The 26,133-nt window shown below is 32.4% G+C and overlaps 2 protein-coding genes across 2 annotated transcripts in view; both read right to left on the minus strand.

The window, feature by feature from the left end:
• LOC139486510 (uncharacterized) overlaps positions 1-26,133 on the minus strand; it is a 126,888-nt gene that overhangs the window by 38,994 nt on the left and 61,761 nt on the right. The gene's annotated exons all lie outside the window — the stretch shown is intronic.
• LOC139486658 (uncharacterized) lies at positions 5,856-17,970 on the minus strand. The gene is made up of 7 exons (XM_071271582.1): positions 17,900-17,970; positions 16,606-16,673; positions 15,895-16,020; positions 14,343-14,470; positions 12,535-12,622; positions 7,268-7,378; positions 5,856-5,923 (listed from the first exon to the last, which is right to left on the minus strand). Exons 2-7 carry the CDS (start codon positions 16,667-16,669, stop codon positions 5,856-5,858), a joined length of 585 nt encoding a protein of 194 aa, XP_071127683.1. The 5' UTR covers positions 16,670-16,673; positions 17,900-17,970.

The raw sequence follows: 26,133 nt of genomic DNA on the forward strand, positions 1-26,133 counted from the left end.
GATAAATGTTTCTCACGTGCGACATCAACCGAGATAAACGTGTACTATACAAAGACAAGAAGGTCAACAAATGAGTCCCGATGGTGCTGACTTGATACGCTATAACACCTTCTCCGCGAAAGCAACGTCCAAAACTATCCAAGATATTTACCTGTCTACATGTACTTGATTTTTTTAGCCTCAAGCACTTGATGTAGAGATCTGATTTATCTTTTAAACCAGCCTTTTTGTCTGCTGGCTCTTGCATGTGATGAAAAAAAACGAGCACTGGCTTGCAAGCAAAAACTGAAGAATTTTAACGGGCAATTCCCTGGAAGGGAAGAAAAATAAAGGCAACAGTAGTATACCGATGTTCAAACTCATAAATCCATGGACAAAATGTTAGATGCAAGACTATAAATGATGTGCATCTTCTACAGTGTAAATGTGGTAAACAGAACAGCCATTTCTCAAACTGTTAACGGACATCGTAACGACTATGCAAGATATAACCTTCCTCGTCGTTGAAATTTGGTAACTGGTTGTGATGTCAGGTTGACTGGTTATGGTGTCAGGGTGGCTGGTTTGGGTTTCAGGGTGATAGGTTGTGGTGTTTGGGTGACTGGTTGGGATGTCAGGGTGTCTGATTGAGATGTCAGGGTGCCTGATTGGGATGTCAGGGTGTCTGGTTGGGGTGTCATGGTAACTGGTTGGGGTGTCAGGTTGACTGGTTAGGGTGTCAGGTTGACTGAATGGGGTGTCGGGTTACTGAATAGGGTGTCAGGGTGTCTGGTTGGGAAGTCAGGGTGCCTGATTTGGATGTCAGGGTCAAAATAGAAGAAAGTCTGCTGTTAGGTTTTTTCAATCTCAATTTGCTGAAAATCCAGGGATCCCTTTATGTATGTGTATTGCGCATGAATAGATCACTGAAGTTTATGAAAGTAGTTTCGGAAAACATGGTTTATCGAATTGTAAACCAAGGGAGAAAAATGAAATTGACCAATCCCGTTCAAGTATTTATAGACCATAATTATAGACATAAAACAGAGAAATATGCTATAAAAATAATATTAAATTCCACTTAAGAATGAGAATTGATGGATTTAATAAATTTAATGAAGAAATTAAATTGAACAAAGTGAACAACTATTTGAAATAGTACACTGTTTTCATTCCTTCGGAAGGTACGAGAATTCTTAGAAACAATAGCAACATGTAATAATGAGAAACTCGTATATATACGGTCTAAGGTATCCATGTCTTGCACATTTCACCCTAACGAAACAGTTAGACTAAGTTAGCATAGATGCATATAGCAACTTTCAAAGAAACCAAAGATTAGAAAACAAATGACTGAAATATTTTTGAATATCTTAACACGGTATTAACAAAATTTTGGTATATAATTCGGAAAGATCCGATTGCCAAAAAATAGATAAAAACTATCTAAATCCAAACCAGATAGTGGTTTAAAAAACGATAAGAATATTGGCAACATGATAATTAATCATTAAGCCGAAGACATTGATTCACAATACACAACCACGGGAGGCTTTAGTATACAATCATTATACTGTGAAACAGATGTAAAAGGACGTGATGCCGTTTACTTTCAAGCGATCACATACAAAGGAAAATCGAATGGTTCCGGTTATATTCATGTATAGACCCGACATGGTATCTACACAAACCTCCCCAATTGTTAAACAGGGAGACATTTGTATATTATCAAATAGGTGTTAAAACATACACGACAGTCTACTGTGAACTCCACAGTATAGCACTGATAACTACTATCTCTATTAGATCTCGTGTAGAGTTATGATAGATTAGATTACGTGAATAAAGACAATAAGTCTTTTCATTATATATATGAATAATTAACCAAAGGTGCTGATCTACTTGGTCAGTTTCTTTAGTCTGTAAAAAGACTACAACGTATACCTATATGCACGTGTAGTAAATTTGTAAAAAAAACTGTTATGAAACAGACACACATCTATCTATGATACTAGATACGAAATAAATATATAAAGGTCGACCTCTGATGAGGGTTTACCTGGGATTATTCCCGAAAGAACCCGAAACATTTCATATTAAATTCTTAAGAATTAAGCAATAAAACGTACGTAGTGTCAGTCAGAAATATTGATACCATACCATGAAAAAGTGGGGTTATGGTCAATTTATAAAACTCTTTTATAAAACTAAAATCATTCAGTATCTAGCAACTATCAATTTACTTCATGCACATATTGATATAGGTTCAGTGCCCTTCTGTTGAAAATAAGAACACACCTCCACCTAATTTTAGTCAACTGACGAAGAAACATTCAAAACTATAAAATGTTATGTAAGACTTGTCAATGTCTATTTACCATTGCCACTAAATCAGTGATATATGTACACATAAATGTATACATGTAAGACTAAAATTTGAAAGTACATATTTAAGACTAAAACTGACATTCGGTCTTTACTATATCTTCATTCCCCAAGTCGTGTTCAAATCTGACTTCATGATAAAATAAGATCCCATATCTACAACCAATGAAAATCAAATATCCCTCTAAAAGACTAGAATTGAAATCCCAGTTTTCTAAAATGGTAGCTAAGTGTAACCTAGAACTAAAACATTTGAAATGATATATCTTAAATATTTCAAATGCATGTACATTTAATATTATAAATTCTCCAACATTCACGGAGGGCGCAGCTTTATACGACCACAGAGGTCGAACCCTCAACTGTTGGGGCAAGTATGGACACTACATTGAAGCTTCAATTTTGAATAAGGAGATAAAATGTAACCTTTACTACTTCTAAAAGGGGGGATACATTTCCATAGAATAAAACTTTTCTGAAAGATGATTTCATTTATTTTCAATAAATAATAAATATTGAAGTCTATCTCAGGCATCTAGGAACAGGCTCAACATTATTTCTATACATGTATTAATAGATTCCAAAATGTGGACAAACCTACATTAACTGTCCTACTTAAACGACTTTAATTAATGGAGGAGATCAAATTAAAAAATCGCAATGGTTAAATACACCAATTGCAGTCTTTCCCGCTAAAATCTCATGTGTAGAATGTGATATACCATTTTTTGGTCTCTTGAAACAGGCGAAAAGAAACAAATATTATCTAGAACCCCGTGTTAAACTCACGAGACGGAAACATGCATGCAATGAATGAATGAATGAATGAATGATTGATTGATTGATTGAACACGTTGGATAGGGTCAATTGAAACAAGCGAAAAAGAAACAAAGAAGATCTTGGACCCTGTATTAAACACATGAGACGGAAACATGCATGCACTGATTGATTGATTGATTGATTGGTTGGTTGGTTGGTTGGTTGATTAGACACGTTGGATAGGGTCAATTGAAACAGCGAAAAGAAACAAATAAGATCTTGAACCCTATATTAAACACATGAGACGGAAACATGCATGCACTGATTGATTGATTGATTGATTGGTTAGTCGGTTAGTTGGTTGGTTGGTTGGTTGGTTGGTTGATTGGTTGGTTGGTTGGTTGGTTGATTTGTTGGCATTCAAACACACATAAAACTCTTCAAATAGTGCCAAAATCACATGACCCTATGGGTTAAGAACATTTTGTTTAAGAGTTTTGCCTAATAATGGCTTTATATAAACTATCAATGGGGATTATGTCCCTGGCACAATGGTAAAACCAATACAGTCATAATGTAAAAAAAGTTGCCCCTGGAAGTTCCAAGCATTTTTCACTATGTAAATGTTCTGTATCTATAACAATTCCGAAGTTATAGGGAAATCAAAGACAAATAAAAATATAAAATATGACCTTGACCTTTGACCTTGACCTAAAGTCTTTATGTTGCTGCAAAATTGCAAAGATTGTGATAAAATATTAAGCAGTAGATCTTTCGAGTTTTTGAGAATCCACATCTGGTTAACACCACTGGTAGAATAAATCTCATCACAATATTGTTGAAGCCCATCTTTAACTGTAGAAAGAATAGTAGTCAGTACTTTAGAAAGATGTTTAGTCGAACATTTTGAAGACCCAGCTATGTATCGTTCTTTGTATGGAGTTTTGTGTAATTTGGTATCCATTATAATGATGGTAAGTTTTCTTCGTTTTCTTTGATGTTGATACCAAAAGAAAGAAGGACAGATTTATGATTTGGTAAAATTTCGTCCTTGGTAAATGATGTCAAAGAATATTTAGGGTTACCTGTAGTTTTGTTTATATCAAGCTCTGATGTAAAGCAATGCAAATAATGTTTTTTACATATGAAAACAATATTATCTGCTGGAACAACGACATATTTGTCTTGCAAAGAGGATAAAGCATCCACAACATCCGGATTCTTGAAAGGGTTAGTAACTTTTGTACTCATATTGCATCGTTGTTTTTGAATGCGCTTCTGTATAAACGGGAAACCCAACGGTTTAATCCATATAAAAACGAAAACGAAAAACACTAATAAACCACATCAAAAAACGACAACCACTGAACATCAGATTCCTGACTTAGGACAGGTGCAAACAGATGCAGTGGGTTTAAACGTTTTAATAGGTACCAAAACTCACCCTTATCGAAAAAAGTGTAACATCACAACATAGAAGAACACACTACAAAATATCAACTGTAATGGCCTTACTCAATCAAAAGACATATTAACACAAGTGTGCATACACTGATCGAATAAATTTGGTCTATGACACAATGTAAATACCTATATAAAAAAGGTATAATTCTAGCTGTCCGTTTTTTTGCGTGTAAAATTATTCCAGCAGCTCTCGTGTATTTGTCTTTTAGTTTTCAAAGTTTCTCTTTCCCTTTTCCATTAGTGTGTTGCCTATAAAGAAGCTTTATGAACCAAGGGTTTCGTTTTAGTTTACGTTTGATGATTTCTATTGAAAGCATTGCAATCATGGCTTAGTTTCTCCTCTTAGAATATTAGTGTCAACATTGACTACGAATGTATGCTATCGTCGTGGCCACAATTCTTTGATTTTCTCCTCGTTTAAGGTGGTACAAAACACTACAGGGAGATAACTCTGTAAACATTAGCTGAACGTTTTAATTACGTTCTATTGATAACGATACATTATTCATTAAGCTTCACAATTTTCAAAATTAGTGTTTGTCTATCTGCTAAAAAAACAAAATCGAGGAAAAGTGTGGTTCGCTGGTGGACGTTTCGTTCCCGAGGGTACCAACCGCCCAGTAGTCAGCACTTCGGTGTCAACATAAATATCAATTATATTGTCATTTTTTTTTTATATAAATTTCCTGTTTACAAAATTATAAATTTTTCGAACTACTAATGATTTTTTTTTTAATCCCAAGCATAGATTATTTTACCCGTATTCGGCATAACGTTTTGTAATTTTTGTCCTCAATGCTCCTCAACTTTATACTTATTATGCTTTATAACTATTTTGATCTGAACGTCACTGATGAGTCTTATGTAGACGAAACGCGCGTCTGCCGAATTAAATTATAAGCCTGGTACTTTTGATAACTGTCAAGCTTTTTGATTTTTTTTTCATATTTTTGACAAAGTGTCAGAGTAAATATTTTGTCAAAATGTTATGAAGCCAAATTAATTTTAGTCAAGGTGTTTGGTATCAAGCCGAATTCGACGTACTAACGAAACACTCATATCTGCTAGGAATGACTTCACCAAACAATGTCATTGTGGAAAAGAAACTGATCACTCTCATAGTTAATTCTTTTTGTTTTGTATGCTTGGGCTTTATTTTAGGGGGGGGGGGAGGGGGTTGTCAAATCGTTTTTGGTGCAACATTGATATATCCTTTCTATTCTGTTTTTCAAAGAAAAGAAAAATCAACTTTAACGATTTTATTACATCAAGTACATTTTTGTACTGCAATGGCATACATCCCAATGGCATACATCCTCTCTACGGACAAACTCTCTGAAAAACGCAATACTATAAATCAACAGACACATAAAACATAACTAATATCTTTTTTTTACAACAAATACATATTCTTTATTCTTCAAATTGCTTGTTACAATTTTACTTCATTGTCCAAGCTTCAATAAAGTATCCCTGTGAAATACTTTCTGAGTATCAAGGGAAATACAAAGCATATAATAAAATATAAACATTATTTAGTCAGAAACATAGCCATTGTTTTATTATAGTTCGTGTCCGTTTGTGTTACATTTTAATGATGTGTTTCTGTTGTGTCGTTGTTTTCGTTTTATATTTGATGCTATGCCCGCAGTTTTAGTTTGTAACCCGGGTTTTTCTCTCAATCGAAATATGAATTTCGAACAGCGGTATACTACTGTTGCCTTTATTTATACAAGGACAGTGGACGATTCTATTTATCGATGCAATCGATCATTTTCGATAATTGTATTTTATGTAATACTGGTATTTTTTTAAGGATATAACAGTTGTTCTCCATTTGTTTGATGTGTTCGAGCTTTTTATCATGCCATTTGGTAAGGGACTTTTCGTTTTGAATTTTCCTTAGAGTTCGATATTTTTGTTGTTTTACTCTTTGGTATTATTAATATCAAATAATATGTTTATAATATGACAACATCATTATATCTCATACTTACTCTTGGAAATTCGCAAACGAATAGGGCAGCAAGAGAACAAACATTTTCTTCCCATAGCCATAATATTGTATTGAGGTTAATATATTGTATACGTAAGCAGCTACCTGTTGTATTATCCGAAGCTGTAATTATACAATGACATTGGCCAATTATGAAAAAAATGAAACACAACTTAAAGACGTAAATTGCAGTTTGAAAGACGTTGTGTCACAACACTCAAATAAGCAGTTCAGTCATACGATCGAAATGAATTGGAGTGCATTTAACAATGTGTACTAGCAACTAAAGATGTCAATGTATATGTTCATAAGGACTTACTCTGGGCTCGAGTATGAACCTTCTATTTTCTTTTCTAATTTTCTGATGTTTATTGGTTTTTTTAACTATTCTTAGATATTTTCTTATTTTTTCTATACAATAGACATATAGATTCATTTTTGTACATCATATACACTCCTATATTTTTTTCTTTTTTTATAATTTCGTAATGGCATAAAAGATGGAAAATTGTTCATGTTAATATTTCTTACTTCTGACAGCCTCCTGCACATTTAAGTTCCATATTTTATAAAATCATACAAATAAGGACACATAGTCTGTTGATAGCAAATTTATTTAGATTTACTCATTTTAATGTTAATTTATGAAAAGAGTTGCATAATTAACGAAAGATTAAAGTTACCCGTGACGCCAAATGGTTGATCATCGATTGAAAATCCACTGTTGTCTATATCAAATACAAACGTTCCAAGATTGACTTCTCTGCCCCCAGTCCAAATAAATTGATCGGATGCTAAAACGATGACTTTGTAATAAATTACTTGAAAGCGTAACATATATCGAGATTAGTTAAAAATAATCCAGGCGATGGTAAAAAAAATAAATGAGTGTGAGTATAAGGATTTTAAAATGTAGACAAGTGTATCACAGGATTTGTGGAAAGAATAATAAAAATATATGTATGGATACCGTACACAATCAAATATGGAGAAATATAAATACGAATCACTACAAACTGCTCAGAGTCTGAATTGACCATTTTTTGTGCTCGACTAGTCTCGACATTATCTCGACTGTACTTAATTGTACTTAAGTGTACTCGACTAGGTCTCGTCTTAACTTAATTAGTCTGATTCAGTACTTGATGATCTTTGTGTAGTCTGAAATGGTCTTGACCATAGCTCGACCTGTCTCGACCTGTCTTGACTAGTCTCGACCTGCAAAGTTAGTTTTGACTGGTGTAAATCAGCCCATCTAACTAAATTAAATATCTATTTTACAACATTCAAGCTTATTAGGTAATTTGATATATTGCTGTGAAATGAAAGAATTTAATTTTACAATAGGTAAAAATAAAATTATTATATAAATTCAGATAGGCATCTTTAATGTTTTTTATAACTTTTTCAAATCAACTTGGATTTTCATCAAACTATGCAGCTATCTTAGATATATATTAAGGTTACTGAATCCCATGTCATTTAGACTTTTGTTGTATTGCTGTAAAATTTAAAAATTTAAGTAATCTAGGTAAAAAAAGCTAGAATTTGCAGTTCGAACAAAATAAAGATAGCACACATTAATTTTTTTAATAACTTTTTCAAATCAACTTGGATTTTCATCAAACTATGCAGCTATCTTAAATATATATTAGGCTTACTGAATCCCAGGTTATTTTGTTTTTTTGTTGTAATGTTGTCCAATTTAAGAATTAAATTAATCTAGCTAAAAAAAGCTAGAATTTGCAGATCGAACAAACTAGAGATAGCACATTTTAATTTTTTTAATAACTTTTTCAAATCAACTTTGATTTTCATCAAACTATGCAGTTATCTTAAATATATATTAAGCCTACTAAATCCAAAGTCATTTTGTTTTTTTGTTGTACTGCTGTCAAATTTAAGAATTAAATTGATCTAGGTAAAAAAAGCTAGGATTTGCAGTTTTGACAAAATAGAGATAGTACACTTTAATTTTTTTCATAACTTTTTATAATCAACTTAGATTTTCATCAAACTCTACAACTATCTTTGCAATATATTGATCTTACTGAATCATTGGTTGTTATTTAGTTTGGTGTATTTTTGTCAAATTTAAGAATTTAATTGATCTAGGTAAAAAAGTTACGATATTAGAAATATATCTTTCCTCATATATTAAATGATATTAAATTTTGTTTTTGTAATTTGACAGAAATAAACTAAACTAAATAACACCAATGTAGCTATAAAGTTTGAAAAAAATCCAAATTGATTTGAAAAAGTTATAAAAAAAAGTTAAAGTGTACCATCTCTATTTTGTTGGAACTGCAAATTCTAGCTTTTTTTACCTAGATTAATTTAATTCCTAAATTTGACAGCAATACAACGAAAAAACAAAATGACCTGGGATTCAGTAATCTTAATATGTATCTAAGATAGCTGCATAGTTTGATGAAGATCCAAGTTGATTTCAAAAAGTTAAAAAAAAAAATTAAAATGTACTATCTATTTTGCTTGAACTGCAAATTCTAGCGTTTTTTACCTAGATTAATTTAATTCTTAAATTTGACAGCAATACTTCAAACTCCATAACAACCCGGGATTCAGTAAGATTAATACATCACCAAGGTAGCTATATAGGTTAAAGAAAATCCAAGTTGATTTGAAAAAGTTATTAAAAAAATTTAAGTGTACTATGTCTATTTTGTTCGAACTGCAAATTCTAGTTTTTTTTACCTAGATTAATTAAATTCTTAAATTTGACAGCAATACAACAAAAAACAAAATGACCTGGGATTCAGTAAGCTTAATATATATCTAAGATAGCTGCATAGTTTGATGAAAATCCAAGTTGATTTAAATAGTTATTAAATAAAATAAAGTGTACTATCTCTATTTTGTTTTACGTGCACATTCAAGTTTTTTTTATCTAGAATAATTCAATTCTTGAATTTGACAGCAATACAACAAAAAACAAAATGACATGGGATTCAGTAAGCTTAATATATATCTAAGATTGCTGCATAAATTGATGAAAAAGATGCCTATCTGAATTTATATAATAATTTTTATTTTTACCTATTGTAAAATTAAATTCTGTCATTTCACAGCAATAAATCAAACTACATAATAAGCTTGAAATTCGTAAGATCAATATTTAATTTAGTTAGATGGGCTGATTTCCACCAGTCAAAACTAAATTTGAACGTCGAGGCTAGGTGAGACAGGTCGATACTGGTTGAGACTGAATCGAGACTTGTCGAGACAGGTCGAGACTAGTCAAGACAGGTGGAGACAGGTCGAGCCTTGGTCAAGAACATTGCAGACTACAAAAAGATCATCAAGCACTGAATCAGACTAATTAGTAAAGTCGAGACCTAGTCGAGTACACCTAAGTACAGTTAAGTACAGTCGAGACAAAGTCGAGACCAGTCGAGTAAAATGTGTGCTCGATTTTACAAAAACTGGTCAATTCAGACTCTGAGCAGTTTGTAGTGTATAGATTGTCTGCTTATTGACCCATACATACAATTTCCGTCGTGCTGAACTTAACCTCGTTCGGTTCTTCTTATATTAAAGGTTGATGAATTTGGCCGACACATACAATCGTATATATTGAAGGAATGACTGTAATATTTTTTTCTGTCTATAAAGAAATAACCTTAAAAAAAGTGGTGCACACTGAAATAACCCGCGTAGCGTGTTATTGAAAAGTGTGCACCACATTTTTATGTTATTTCAACAAAAATCATGTCTATGAGCCGATAGACAAAACATTTTCAGCCAATCAGAAGACGTGTTCCATCCAAAACTACATCATTCAGAGTTAAATTGTTCGTAGCCTTTTATTATTTAAATCAAACCAGCGGCAAATGCAATCAACGACTGGTAAATATAACACAGAGTTGCATAATGGAAAACTAAATCTAGTTCTGTTACAATTAACTTGGGTCATTTTATGTTGTGTTTATATAACCGAAATGACGTTCGTGATATTTTTGTATTGTTATGAGTTACAATTTATGACAAAAATAAGCAAAGACCTATCGAAACAACATCTGATAAACAAATTTAATAATACTTTTAGATATTTGGATGATGTTTTGGCTCTCAATAATGACGACTTCAGTATGTATATTAATGAAATTTATCCTGTTGAACTTACTTTAAATAAAGCTAATACTAACAATGACCACTGCCCTTTTCTCGATCTTGATATCTATATCACTAATGGAAAGCTGAATACTAAAATTTATGATAAAAGGGATGATTTTTCATTTCCTATCGTTAATTATCCGTTTTTAGATTGTGACGTTCCCTTGTCACCATCTTACGGTGTTTATATATCTCAACTTGTACGATTCGCTCGTGTATGTAACAATGTTTTAGATTTTAACGAGAGAAATTTATGTATTACTGAAAAATTATTACACCAGGGTTTTCGATAACACAAACTAGTCAAAACATTTACTAAATTTTATCATCGGTATAAAGACATCATTCGTAAATATAGCTCAACATGCAGACTTCTAATACGTTCAGGTATTTCACATCCATTTTTTTATGGAAATATTCTTTATAAAGCACAAAGGTGTCAGTATTCACCTCAGAAACTTACAAAACCTTTGAATAGACTTATTAAGAAGGGATATAATTACGATACTGTTGTCAAGTCGTTAAAGATTGCATATTTTGGCGTTAATATTGAGTCACTGATAAGGTCTTTGCATCGGAACTAAACACATTTATTCTAAAAACAGTTGTTGGCATGACACGGGTTATGTTCTTCTCATATATGTTATGATGGTATGATACTAAACCCCTAACGGGAAGGATTGTGCCTGATGTTCATATGATGAAATCATAATCTTTCAGTCAGTTTAATTGAAATCTGGAGCTGGCATGTCAGTTAACTGCTAGTAGTCTGTTGATACTTATGTATTATTGTCATTTTGTTTATTTTCTTTGGTTACATCTTCTGACATAAGATTCGGACTTCTCTTTAACTGAATTTTAATGTGCGTATGGTTATGCGTTTACTTTTCTACATTGGTTAGAGGTATAGGGGAGGGTTGAGATCTCACAAACAGGTTTAACCCCGCCGCATTTTTGCGCCTGTCCCACGTCAGGAGCCTTTGGCCTTTGTTAGTCTTGTATTATTTTAATTTTAGTTTCTTGTGTACAATTTGGAAATTAGTATGGCGTTCATTATCACTGGACTAGTATATATTTGTTTAGGGGCCAGCTGAAGGACGCCTCCGGGTGTGGGAATTTCTCGCTACATTGAAGACCTGTTGGTGACCCTCTGCTGTTGTTTTTTATTTGGTCGGGTTGTTGTCTCTTTGACACATTCCCCATTTCCATTCTCAATTTTATTTTATGTATATTGTTTTGAATCATAGATTGATATACTCAACCAGATAGCAATTATGATGGCTCGTCCCTTTAACAGTGTGTAATTTTTTTATGCATATTTCTTACGACGAACTCCTTGAAAACGATAGCTTGAAAATATATCTGAAGACATTGGACCGCGGGCGTGTCTGAGAGCACCCTTTCTCGATGACAACAAGCGATGCAAAACGTTCATTAAAACAGGAAATACGCACGAGCAACACCATCTTCGCTAGCCTAGGGTTACGTTCCACTCCCGTTCTTTTCACGCTTGGCGGATTGAGCTTACATTTGTTATATCAATGTTGCGCCATCTATCGGAAGATTAAAGTCACGCTCATTCCGAATACATTATTCTTGACCAATGGTAGCACTTGAACTCTTCAATTTGGAGGTAAAAACACGATAGCGTCTAGATTATACACACTTGCTAAAACCGGAAACGAAAATATACATCAACATTCATGCATTTGTGCATGAAACATACACAGGAACTTCTATTAGTTGATTAAAAACATTCAAGTTGTCACTAAATTGATAAACATCTAAAAAAAATGTTACATTCTCAACTTACGAATATTGAATTCATTGTTAACAGCATTGGCTTCTTGTTCAGTGTTCGGTCTCCACAAGTAGGCACCAGCTGTCGTGGCACAATTATCCTTAAATTTAATAAGATGAAATTCATATTATTTTTACATTTTGTTCATTTTCGTGGATTTCGTGGGTACAGGTGAAACACGAAATAAATCTTCAACGAATGACAAATCTTCTATAAACTTGTATATAAATATAAGAAGATGAGGTATGAGTGCTAATTAGACAACTCTCCATCCAAGTCACAATTTATAAAAGTAAACCATTCAAACAGGAAAACTAACGGTTTTATCTATATAAAAAATAAGAAACGAGAAACACTTATTAACCGAATCGACAAACGACATCTACATGTATTTAAGATCAGGTTTCTGATTAAGGACAAGTGAAACAATTGCAGCGGGCTTAAAGGTTTTTATGGTACCAAACCTTCCCCTCTATCTTAACAAATAGTGTAAGATCACTTCATATAAATTTACACTATAAAATATCAATTGAAATGGCTTAACACAATCAAAAGACGTAGTAACACAAATGAACATGCACAGAAGGAATACATTGATCTATGATACAATGTAAATACAAAATTATAAATAATAAGGGATAACAAATAAAAGTAAAAGTATTATACCAATGTGAAATGTTAAACAATTTCGAGAAAAAGGTCAACCCTGATAAACAATCAGCCATTTGCAATAATTTAATACACAGGTAAATGAAAATAAATATTGTTTTTAAGTATACTTCTTTTGTCTGTATTACCTTCCGTTAAGGAACACCAAGAAATTTCTTGTATAGCAATAAAACGATTCTGACGATTGTTACACGTGGGGTGAATATCAACAATAAAACTATAAAACAGTTGCTCGATCATTCTTCGTGTTCTTCGTGTACAGGTGCCAGAGATGTGATGTGTATACAGTATACCAGGAGAAAAGAAATAATATTGATGTTCATAGTACGAAGAAGTGAACTTATAGCAATTCCATAAAATGCTGGTATATAGACCAGATATATGTATGCTGACTTCAGCAAAACCACGAAATTAGGTATTCACGGACATGCAATTTTTCTCTAATTAACGAACACCGAATTTTGACTCCGGGTTTTATAATTATTTTGACAGGTTTCCACTGTGGTAGGACATTCTTGTACTCAGGCAAAAAAAGTGCAACCATAAGAAGCAAAAATCAAATATAAAATCGGTGCAATTTGGGGTTGGGGAAGTTGAATGTTTTTCGCGGATATAGTCGTGTATAGAAAGCCTTTAACAGTAAACTTTCCCTCAAATTTGTAGATTGAAATCTTGATTTTACTTATTGTCTTTGCTCTTGCTTGACCGAGTAACAGGATAACATACCACAGAGAAGGTAACTTGTCGAAAATATTAATTTCCGGAGTCAAAAGTCGGTTATATGTAAATGGTCTATAAGGAGACAGTATTACTCCAAAGACCATTTAGTTATTTTGTAGTACTATTATGTTCTATTATCAAAATACCATTATTGATTCAGATAAAATTATGTCAAAATGATTTCGGCTTCGTTCAAAAGCACTAAAAGCGTCACATGGTATTCAAATACATTTGTATAAAACAAAAATCTTTCCTTTTAAACAATTAACAAGATTTTCAACAACGTACTGTATTAACCTTTATTGTAATCTTATATTAATACTATATTCTGCTTACAGATTAAGTAATGTATTGTATACAGTTTGTGATTCTTGTTTGTTTTCGAAGTAACAGGCACGTTCTTGCAAATGGGGATTAATTGATATACTCACCCGAGCTAAAGGCAAAGGCAATTGGCTATCAAGACCATGATAGGAATAACAATTAGCACTACTTGCTTGGTTTGATAATAGTTTGAACCCAGTTGGGCAAGTTTCCGGAACACATGGCGCTTTTAAAACTAAAAAAACAATTACAATCTTATCCACAATTGAAATTCAAACATAAATAGATAAAGCGATGGCGTAATTACATTAACGTTATAAAAGAACACCAATACATAAAAAATGTCTGCACCAGATGCGCATTTCGACAATCAATGTCTTGTCAGTGATCCTGGAGGCCAAAATATTTGAAAATCGAAAGCTAATTAAAAACATGAATAGCTATAAATAAAAAAAAACACAAACGTATAGCCACAGCTGGACGAAGATTCAGAGCTTTGCATGCGGTAAATATATTCCTTCATTTTGAATAAAATAAATAAACATGATATAGGTATAGAGAAATACAGAAGATACAGGTATTTCTTTGATTAAGAAAATTTTGAATGATTGCAAATAAAACAACTCTCGACCACAGACAAATTTGTTGTACATTTTTATTTTTACATATCTGTTTATGATACAAAAACAAACACAGCAGAACAAAAAAGATAAAAAGAAACAGAAACTGAAAACATGAGATATAAATGAATCAAATGAATAGAAGAACAAAAGAAAAACAGAAAGGAAAGAAAGACGGAAGGGCTTAACATACGTTGCAAGTAAATATGAAATGTATGTTTCAAAGTTTAAGTTTTTAAAGAGTACAATTATTGTCATGTTTTACTCTTTTGTTGTTAAAATTATTTGTAAAGGAACAGAATACGTCTTGATGTTCTCTCATTCGGTAATCCTCGGTAGAATCCGCTACGGTACGGAATCGGCCGAGTTGAGACGAATGGATGTTCTCTTTGATTTTGTATATATTGCAATCGAAACACATAGCGAATATTTATAAAGAAATACAATTGTTTCCATTTGACCTTTATGCTGATTTAGAAATGGTTGATAACGACATTTAAAAACTTGATTTAAAAAAGAAGACAAATTGAATTTATTATTTTGATTTTGGACGTGTTATTACTTCTTGCATTTTTACAAAACTAAAAAGAAACAATAATTAAAACAGTTCTTAATGTTGGTGTACAAAAACAATCGTTTATCGAAAGTTAGAAACAATGTGTTATGCTTTTTTCTATAAAGATATTAAATATAAAAATTTAAATTAAAACCTCATTACAACATGTACTATACGGGTACACATTTTGTTAGTAAATAATCAACAAAGAAATGCAAGTACTATGTGATAAACAAAAAGAATTTTAAAGGACTTTTGTCATCTAAGCTAGCAAAAAAATCACAAAACATACTGAATTGCGAGGAACATTCTACAAAGAAAGTCAAATGGATAAATCAAAAGCCCAAACACATCGAACGAAATGATAACAACTGTCGTACACCTGAATCAGTATAGGCAATGACGTTTATACAGTCATGTGTTAATACACAACATTTGATCAACAGTGACACAAACTATTGCCTGCTTTATTTGTCTACTTACATTTGCAACAAGGTCGTTTATTGCAGCATTTTCCTATATACGTCCATTCAGATCCGAACGTCTCTTTACACGGAACGTCTCTTTTTCCACAGGTTCCGTTGGAGGAATGGCATGTTCCAGAAAGAACTGAATAGAACAGTACTCCGATACAATATATCACGATTCACTTAGATATAAACATTAACATTTCACAATAGGAATATAGATGTAAAATCATTGTTTATTTCTCAAATTGATTTGCTTAACCATGTTGAATATAGGACACAAAGAAGAATTTTGTTAATTTTAAGAAAAAGTTCATATACTAGTATATTGTTGTTGCGTTATGATTTTTCATAAATAAAATTTAGTAAATTTGCTCGAGATGCTCGTAACTCTGCTGATTTTTTTTGTATTGTTCTAATGTCAACCTAGGAAAGTAGTGTTGAAAAGTTTTGTACAGCTCTGTAGCTCGAAAACAGTACTGATGTTATTGTTGTAATCTGAATGTGTTTGTCCCCAAATTACTATGAAAACAAATGGTAGATAATTGTGTTAGCATGATTGAGTATCTGTAACATAAAAAGGTTATAAGTCTGTCTGTCTCATTTGGCTCTCGAATGCAGAACGTTTGATCAGAGTGAAAGGATCGTACCTTTTTATATTATTAGAGAGTCTAGCAGCTCAATTTTTAATCTTCACTACAGCGTTTTAATTATAATATATACTTACTGCCGCCATTTGACACATCAATTGTGCAAAAGAGGAAAACAATCAAACAACAACACTTCATCATAATTCTGTAATAAAAGCTCATCTATATCAGTTCTATATTCCGAGTAATTTAGAAATAAACTCAGTATCGATAGAGGATTACAATTTATATTTGCGCCAGACGCGCATTTCTTCTACACATATGGCATTATTTAGAAAGATACGTAAACCTGAAGTAAGCGCAGTGAGCCTGTATGCATCAAATGGTATATTTTGATCGCTGATTTCAAGTTCCAAAAAATGTAACAGTTTTTAAAGCAAAGTCCTAACATACTAATAGAAGTGTTTGGATGATGTATGAAAACACTTTTAGGTTGTAAGCATTGAAATGGTTTACAGTTTTTTTTTCTCAAAATATCTTGATAGCGAGCATTACTTATCAAGACCACTGTTGTTCTTTTTTTATGTGTTAAAATCGGAATTGGGTAATCGGACTGTCAAAAATAAAAATTTCCGGAATTATTTGTGTTAGGGATTCGTATTGATTTTTTGTTTTTAAATTTTGTTCTTTGTGTTTTTTCTAATTTGAATGTCATTGTTGTTTACAAGTATTACAATATTATTTATTAAAAACGTGTTTGAAATTCAACATTTTATATTCACTCAAGTTTAAGGGTAGGAAAACATCCAAAAATTTTCAAATTTGGTACGCCTTATTGTTAAATAAAACTTAATTACTTCTTTCTTATAATCTAATATAAAGAAAAGTATATGTTGTGCAATATCAACATATAATACTTCAAAGAAGTAGTTCTGTAACGGAAATGTAACAGAAACCGAATAATAATTGACAACAGACTAACTTATTCAGAATATATATTTGTTACTAGGCTGTAAACAACAAAGCCATATGTCGTAGGCAAACGTTGTTGATCTTATCAGTACTCTTAAATATGAGTTAATTATTACTTTAAAACGATTTTTCATCGCTATCAAAGTTTGTATTTTTAGTTTTACACATTTGACGTTTTGCTGAGCTGAGATGAAATAATCTGTTACAGAGAAACCTGTTAAAACCTAACCTCTTCAGAACGTAAAATTTTGTTCGGTTTCGGCCGATGTTTGGTTTTATCAGATTCACAATGCACACCGTTGGTATGACGGTGTTTAAAGCATGTTTGGTTTCTACCGGTTTTCGGTTTATACAGGATTCTTTTTAGCCAGTTTTCACTGTATTACCTTTTAAATTGTATTGAACAAATTCAAATAGCTAGAATATCGATCGTTTGTACGAAAATAATTGAAAACTTACCGCAATGTGAAATAACAGTGTCGTAGATAGAAAGATGATTTTTAAAATACAGCGGCTACTTAAATACTAAGTTAAAGTGAATGATCTGCAAGGTGAATAACATCGATTAGTGACACGTGTTGTTTTTCTGTCTTGATATTGACTGAATAAGCAAATATTGTTAAACGTGTTACTTTCTTTAACTGTTAATATAATCTATTCAATTCTTTAGGATATTTTAATTAAATCATCAAATAACAAAAAATCTGAACTCAGAGGAAATTCAACGGAAAGGCTCTCATCAACTGACAAATTTCCAAAGCTTACACACATCAAACAACTTGGTAGAGGCATTTTGTATTGAAGGAAATAATGGAATAAGCCTGGTTTATAGCTAGCTAAACCTTTTGATTGAATGACAGTCGCATCCAATTTAATCACTTTGACAACGATGTGTGAACAAAACCAACAGACACAACAGGCAGAAATGAAAAAAGGGATACAGAAGTAAACATGATGTTATAATGATAATCACCACAAATAAAAAAAAAAGTAACAAAAAAGCAGAAAAAGATATAAAGACAATATTAGCCAGACTCGTGTTTCCTCTCATAAGGACAAATCCAGGGCGCAAAATCAAGGAGATGAAATGCCAAATTGAATAAACCAAAACTGCATACAATTGATAACTAGGGGGATGGTGAGGATTTTTTAACCCCACCTCATTCTCTATGTATGTGCCTGGCCCAAGTCTGGAGCCTGCAATTCAGTGGTTGTGGTTAATATAAGTTACATTGTTTTCCGTTTCTTTTTTCACATAATTAGGCTGTTAGTTTTCTCGTTTGCATTATTTTACATTGTTATTTTAGGACCTTTTATAGCTGAGTATGCGGTATTGGCTTTGCTCATTGTTGAAACTTGAACAGTGACCTATAGTTATTAATTTCTGTGTAATTTTTTCTCTTGTGAGGAATTGTCTCATTGGCAATCATAGCACATCTTCTTTTTTTATAATCAATTTCAAAACCATCTTATGTGACTGCATCCAGCATGAGCTGATTGGCGATTATGACAAAAGTGTGTCAGAAATCATATTGGATATTCTTCCTCAGTCATAATTACCTATCATCATTGTCGAACTAAACAAAGAAATAACACGACGGGTGACTTATACGGTGTGTGAAATGCTTACCCTTCAGGAACACCTGATTTCACTCCCGGTTTTTAATGGAGTTTGTGTTGTTTCTTATTTATTATTTATAACTGTTGATGTAAATGTTCTTTGGTTTTTTGTGAGTCTTTGTTTACTCCTTTGTTTTGATTGTTATTGTCTATACTAATTTGTAAGATCCTCAGCGGTTGATAGTTCAGTTGATCTGTAGGAATTCCATCTTCATGCTTAATATATCATTTTTTGTGTTAAAACGCTAGACAAATAAGATAAGAGCTTTATTAGTTGTATAGAGCTTAGATAGTCTAGTGGTCTAGCGCGTTGGGCATAGTGAATGGCGATTCGGTGCCATGATATCTCACTGGCGTGAGTTCAAGTCCAGACCAGATTATAATGATTGAATAAAAATTGTAAAAATTACCATATTATATATTCTGCATTAAAAAAGTAAAATGTTTCTTAACTATCTCACAATTTAAACGGGCTTTCAAAAGTCCACAAAAATAGACGTAAATAACAACATCGACATTTATATACCTTTCAAAGGTGAAACAGAGAGGATATTTCACGTTATCTGTAAATTTTGTGAAATAGAATTTCGTAATTCAGAATATCAGGTATCTATATTTTACTTGTATTTGTGTTACCTTTGGAGCAAGTTTACAAATAATTCATATATATAGTACAAGTTTAAATTAAAAACAACATTCAAACCTATGATTGCGTTGGATAAAAACCGCAATTTGGATACGTGTGCATGTAAACAAATGTCGTTGTAGAGGCGTCTAAATACAACATAAACAACATTTTATATATATAAGGCTTATTAAATAATCTGCATATAATAAGTCATTTATTTGAAAAGCTTTAATTAACGACATCAGGATAAGGAATACTATTCTTTACAAAGCAATCATCAAGTTTGTAGACATTCGTCTTCTTTACACATGACTCATCAGAGGGGCTCGAATCAGAAAATCAAAAAAATCAATTGGAAGACCAAGACTGCCGAGGCTGTGTTCCATTCTTGTTTAATACAATAACTTGTTCTGGCTCCGATAGGACATTTCGTTCATATAATTTCAATATTTTTTATCATAAATATAAATATGTTTTGTTAGAGGTATACATGGTAAATATCAAATGAATATAGAGTATTGTTTACAGAAACTAGGGATTTTCATTTTTTTTATTAGTATAATATTTCATCACGATATTGATATAATACTTTGATAGATTCAAATATAAAAGCAAGCTGCAGTACTTTGGTGATATTAGCTAATTATACACAATCTTTTTCTATGTAAATATAATTGATTATGCACATTATGAACATCTTGATGTTGTTCGTGTACCATCTTTCTTACTTCGTCATAAAAAAATTAAGTATGATTTCATCAGCGTAATTTCACATGTGTATTTCAAACTACACTGAAAATATAAATATTTATAATTAGTTATTATTATTTAACTTATTTTCTAGACGTTCCAGTACATCTTCAATTTTCTGGTTGGTATTTTTATAGACGTTTATTTACATGTAAATGGCATATTAAATTATCTGCTTCTTATATGTCACTTATTTTCAAAGCTTAAAGTAACGATTTCAGTATAAGGAATAGTATTCTTGATTTAGCAATCATCAAGATAACAGTTTGTTAGTCGTGCTTTTTCTTTACACATGACTCATCAGTGGGACTCGAATCAGAAAAAAATAAATGATCAAATTGGAAAACCAAGCAATATATAACTGGTTTGTACAGTTGGTAATTAAATTGTCTTTAACAACGAATCAATATCTAGATCGTCGTCTTATTTGAAATTCCAAAGGAACATACAAAGACACATGATTTTTTTATAGGAAGTGTCGTGTAGGTATATCTCGAGTTGCATATGAATGGTGAAGGAACATACAAAGACACACGTTTCGTAATCAAGCTGTATAGGTAATGATATTAACGTACACAAACATGATGCTGTGTGGAGCTTTGTCTGCGAGATCAGCAAATAATTTGTCATAGAGACACCACAACAATATTTGACGTAATCAAAGATCGACTAGGATATGTATTTATAGATAAATTAAGTTCTGATTTACACCAACGACCACACAGATTTAAAATACTCTGACAATGTGTCAACGTTTGTTTTTCCTTTAGCTAATTGCATGACATTATCCTCACTATAATTATGACGCGGAATAAGGGTCATAAACATCGAATTTAGCATAAGCTTAATTCATTTTAGCATATGCTAAAATCATTTTTAGCATAAGCTAAATTCATTTTAGCTTAAGCTAAATTCATTTTAGCATAAACTGAATTCATTTTTGCATAAGCTAAAATCAATTTAGCATATGCTGAATTGTTTAGCTTATACATAAATGTTGGCGCGGAATCAAGGTCATAAATATTAAAATCGAAGTTTATTTTAGCATATACTTAATGAATTTAGCTTATGCTAAAATGATTTTAGCTTATGCTTAAATGAATTTAGCTTATGCTAAAATGATTTAAGCTTATGCTAAAATGAATTCAGCTTATGCTTAATTAATTGTTTTATCCAATCAAAATCTCGCTTTCTTAACTACTTTTATACTTTTCTCTGGTATCAATAAATAACCACTTTCTTAAATTAATAAATGTTTTTTCTTAATGTTAATACATATATAAACAGTGGGGACTATGACCCTCTGTCATCCCACTTAATCAGTCTCTGCTACCAATTAAGCCGATTTTGTATGAAAATTTAGGTCTCATATGTTGGAAAACTTTCAAATTCTTGACACGTGTTTGTTGTTTAAATAAATTCTATGTGTAATTGTGTATACATTGTATTCGACCTTTTGACCCTTAACGGTGCTATAGATATACAATGTGTACATTTGTTGCCGATTGCATGAATGAAAACTTCACTACGGTGTGGTGTTAAAAGGTCGAATACAATATTAAAATCGATGACAAGTTGAGATTAGAACAAATGATGTTTTTCAATCTTGTTCAATGATTTAGCACTATCAGAAATACAGGTCAATTTCTATTTGCAGCACATCCCATTTGTAGTTTTTGAGTAGTTCTGTTTTTGATAGAACTTTCTTAACTTTTGCCAATCCTTTTTACCTGTAACAGAAGGGGTCAGTGCAAAACCTCTGGGTACTCAACCCACCCCACCGGGTTTCGACCATCTATATATTAATTTCAGATTTCAAAATAACAATGTACCAAAATCAAGTTAAACATAGTGACTAAAGAAAATCTCCAAAAAAGAACATTAAAAAATTATTCAAAATTGAAATTAGACAGCAACCATATGATTTTCTGAGGGGGAGCTATGGATGTTTTCACCCTCAGCTGCCACTATATGTAATGCTAAAATTGAAAGATAAAAATTGCTTTCGACTTGTAGTTCGGAAACAAAATCCATAGCCCCCCCCCTTTTTTCAGAAAAAATATAACTGATACTTTAATCTAACATATAGAGATATTTTTTTCTAACACAAGTGCCTGAGAGGCCAAGTAAATTTTCAGCTAAATTGCATTTGTAGTTTTAGGTCGAGTTATTCTATTTTTAATTTATGCATTCCCCTTTTTAGCGATATATTAGGGGAGGGGATAAATCGAGTCGAATTCAATTAAATGTACATTTTGGTACGTGTGAATGAGGCATTAGACAATGACTGGATTTCCTGTGAATTCAGCTTAAGCTTAATTATTTATGTTATCCAATCAAAATCTTTCTTAACCACTTTTATACTTATCTCCGGTATAAACAAATAACCACTTTTCTCAAATTAATAAAATTCTCCGTTGCTGATCCAGAGATGGGCGTAGAGGGCTTGTTTGGACTTTTTTTTATATTATTAAATGATAAATCAGACTATACTTCGTGAATTTTGCCATTTCCTGTGCACTCCAGTAGTTATTTTTTTGGTGATGTTGACCAGTGCGTCGAACAAACGTCACTCAGTCATTTTAAAATTCAAATAACAGTAATAAATTGCTTAGGCTGGGGATGACACTCATAACACCTTTAAAGCGAAAAAGGATTGAGAAAGAACGTATTAACTTCTATTTCACTATTCCACCAAACAAAAAGTAATACTCTATTAAATAATAGACTATTACACACTCTTGAGAAAAAAAAGTTCCATAAAAATATTATTTACCTACGAAAACATGTTGAACTCAAAACGCCCAGCCTATTTTAAAATAATATAGCCGAATAATGAGACAAAGTATGTGTAAGCTCTAGATAGATTTAAAGTCTAAGGTACGATTTGAGGAGGCAGTCTTAGATATTTGAGAGAAAACAAATGACTTTGATTTTTGCCTTAAATAAGTTCTGTCCGAAAGTTGACTGAAAACGATAGTTTTGTCCACTTTTTATGCTATTAGAAACAAAAATTTCTAACAGAATTATTTAGCATTAAATGAACATGCATGATGAATAAATATGGGCGTATTTTTTTTTTGTGGCCGGGGTTTGCATGTATGACCGGAATGACTGTTTCGCCGAACTGATATGTTGAATACTTTTTCAAGACCAGACTGCAACCTGCCTGCTGGGTGTGGACTTTCTGTCTCCATTTGTCGACCGTCATTCATAAATTGTAAAATTAACTTACAACACGTACAAACCGGCGAAAATTCTACTTATCTATGTTTTACTGAGAAGTCCCACATTAAATTTATAAGTACATAGCTTTGGATCCATGCTATCATTTTATGAAAGACAATTATTAGGGAGAATACATGATCGAAAATGTCCAACCCTTACGCTTTACAGCAACTACAAAACAAACATGCCCCACGACAGAAACCGTTTAAAAATTGCATGTTACACTTATTTTTTTTTTGTTTTTTTCAGCCCCAAAAGGGTCCCAATATGTTGTTTCTCGCTTCACTTGCCGATCTTTAAAAACTTAGCCGCCTTTCCAAAATCCTGGATCCGCCCCTGGTTCTATTTTTCACAACACATGTACATCTATATATATAGTAACAATTAATCGAGAGAATATATCAAACAGATATACAATTCAATTACGGACTGCAGTCCGCATAAACACATAACCCATCAATGGATAAAAGGGTAAGATGAGATTACTTTCATGAAAGTATGCTAACTTGACCAAATGACTGGTCAATATCAAACTTATATATACCCCCCCCCCCCCCTGAACAAAATAAATACATCCCGTTTGTTTTCAATGCTCAAGTCGTTTTGGTCATTTAGAATAAGTAAAAAAAATCAATAATGCCATAACAATTTAAATTTTTGCGTCCTCAATCAATTATTGCGGGGGGGGGGGGGAGGAGTCTCGGATAATTTTGTAACTATCGTTATAAAATATTTTTGAAATTGAATTTGAGTTCATTGGTATCTTTTGCAATGAAAAGAAATAAGAAGATATGATATGAGTGCCGGCCTTCAACACGGAGCTTTTACTCAAACCGAACAGCAAGCTATAAATAAGAGCCACACAATTTGTTTTATCATATTCTCGCCACTGCCGGGAAATTCTTCAATTAGTTCCTGCATTATTTGATCCTAATCTTCCGCCGAAATGTTTGAAACGTTAATTTTTGTTAAAATGCATTTTCTTACTTTATCTTAAAAATGCACTTTCGCTAAAAAGATTAAAGATCTATTTCTAAAACGTAATAAGTTAACTGTATGCTCATTATTGTAGATCCCGTAAATTCATTTTTGTAGGACCATCGATTAAAATTCGTAATTTGACAATTTTCCAGTAATATTTGGTGTGATTTGATTTTTTTTTTATCTTAAATCGAGGAACAAACATGTCAAGGTTTTTCTCTTTTGAAATAACTTAAGATTTGATCCGGGTTTATATCAATTCTGCAGAAGCAGATCGGAATCAGTTATGACGTAGACAGTAATCATTCTAATCGTAATCATGTTCATTTACCATAACGACGATGAAAGCACATCATATAATGACGTTTTGACATCATATAACAGTGGCGGATCCAGGGGGGGAGGGGTTCCGGGGGTTGGAACCCCCCTTTTTTGGTCGATCAATGCATTTGAATGGGAGCATATAGTTGGAACCCCCCTTGACTCTGTGTTGGGACCCCCCCTTTTTAAAATGGCTGGATCCGCCACTGTATAATGAAGTTAACCGAACCACATGATACAAGATTACAAGCACATAATATAATGACACAACCACATCATATAAAGATGTTTGCACATAATATAAGGGAAAATGCACATCATATAAGTATATTTGCACATCATATAAGTATATTTACACATCAAATAAGGACATTTGCACATCATATAAGTACATTTGCACATCATATAAGTACGTTTGCACATCATATAAGTATGTAGGCACATCATATAAGTATGTATGAACATAATGTAAGTGTAGTTGCACATCATATAAAGATGTTTGGACATCATATAATGATACTTGCACATAATATAAGCATATTTGCACGTCTTATAAAGGTGTTTGCACATCATATAATGACAAGTGCACATCATATAAAGGTAAGTGCATATCATATAATGACAAGTGCACATCATATAAAGGTAAATGCACATCATATAATGAAACATTGTCATAACAAGACAGTTTTGGCGTACCTACTACACATTCGGTACTCTTCGGCATATCCCTACGGCAAAGTTCCGAACCGCACCTAGCTCATTTCAAAGGTATTGACGCAAGCTATTTCCCACTCAAATATAAGTTCCGAACCGGACCTAGCTCATTTGAAAGGTATTGGCCTATGCTATTCGGCACTTAAATATTTTTCTGGGATCCGGGCCCGTCTGGCCACTACAGAGATTCAAAGTTGCCCATTATAGCGAATTTTACGTATTTACCACACATTCGGTACTCTTCAGCATATCTCTACGACAAGGTTCCAAACCGGACCAAGCTCATTTCAAAGGTATTGGCCCAGGCTATTCCCCGTTCAAATATTTTTCTGGGATCCCGGGCCTGTCTGGCCACTACAGAGGTTCAAAGTTGCCCTTATATCGAAATTCGCCAGTGGGTGACCCGTCACAACGTCATTTAAGCAGTCTCCGGTAGGTTTTCAGTATACAA

Source organism: Mytilus edulis, chromosome 8, assembly GCF_963676685.1.
Source record: "Mytilus edulis chromosome 8, xbMytEdul2.2, whole genome shotgun sequence".
NCBI classification, from domain to species: Eukaryota; Metazoa; Mollusca; class Bivalvia; order Mytilida; family Mytilidae; genus Mytilus; species Mytilus edulis.

What these genes read in the sequence shown, in the direction of transcription:
- LOC139486658 (XM_071271582.1), bottom strand. Translation starts at nt 16,669, where the DNA reads ATGATGAAGTGTTGTTGTTTGATTGTTTTCCTCTTTTGCACAATTGAT. An exon ending in TGATGTGTCAAATGGCGGCA is followed by an intron (nt 16,021 to 16,605) that starts GTAAGTATATAT and finishes TGTTCTATTCAG; the next exon opens with TTCTTTCTGGAACATGCCAT. An exon ending in TCAACCATTTGGCGTCACGG is followed by an intron (nt 5,924 to 7,267) that starts GTAACTTTAATC and finishes TGCGTTTTTCAG; the next exon opens with AGAGTTTGTCCGTAGAGAGG.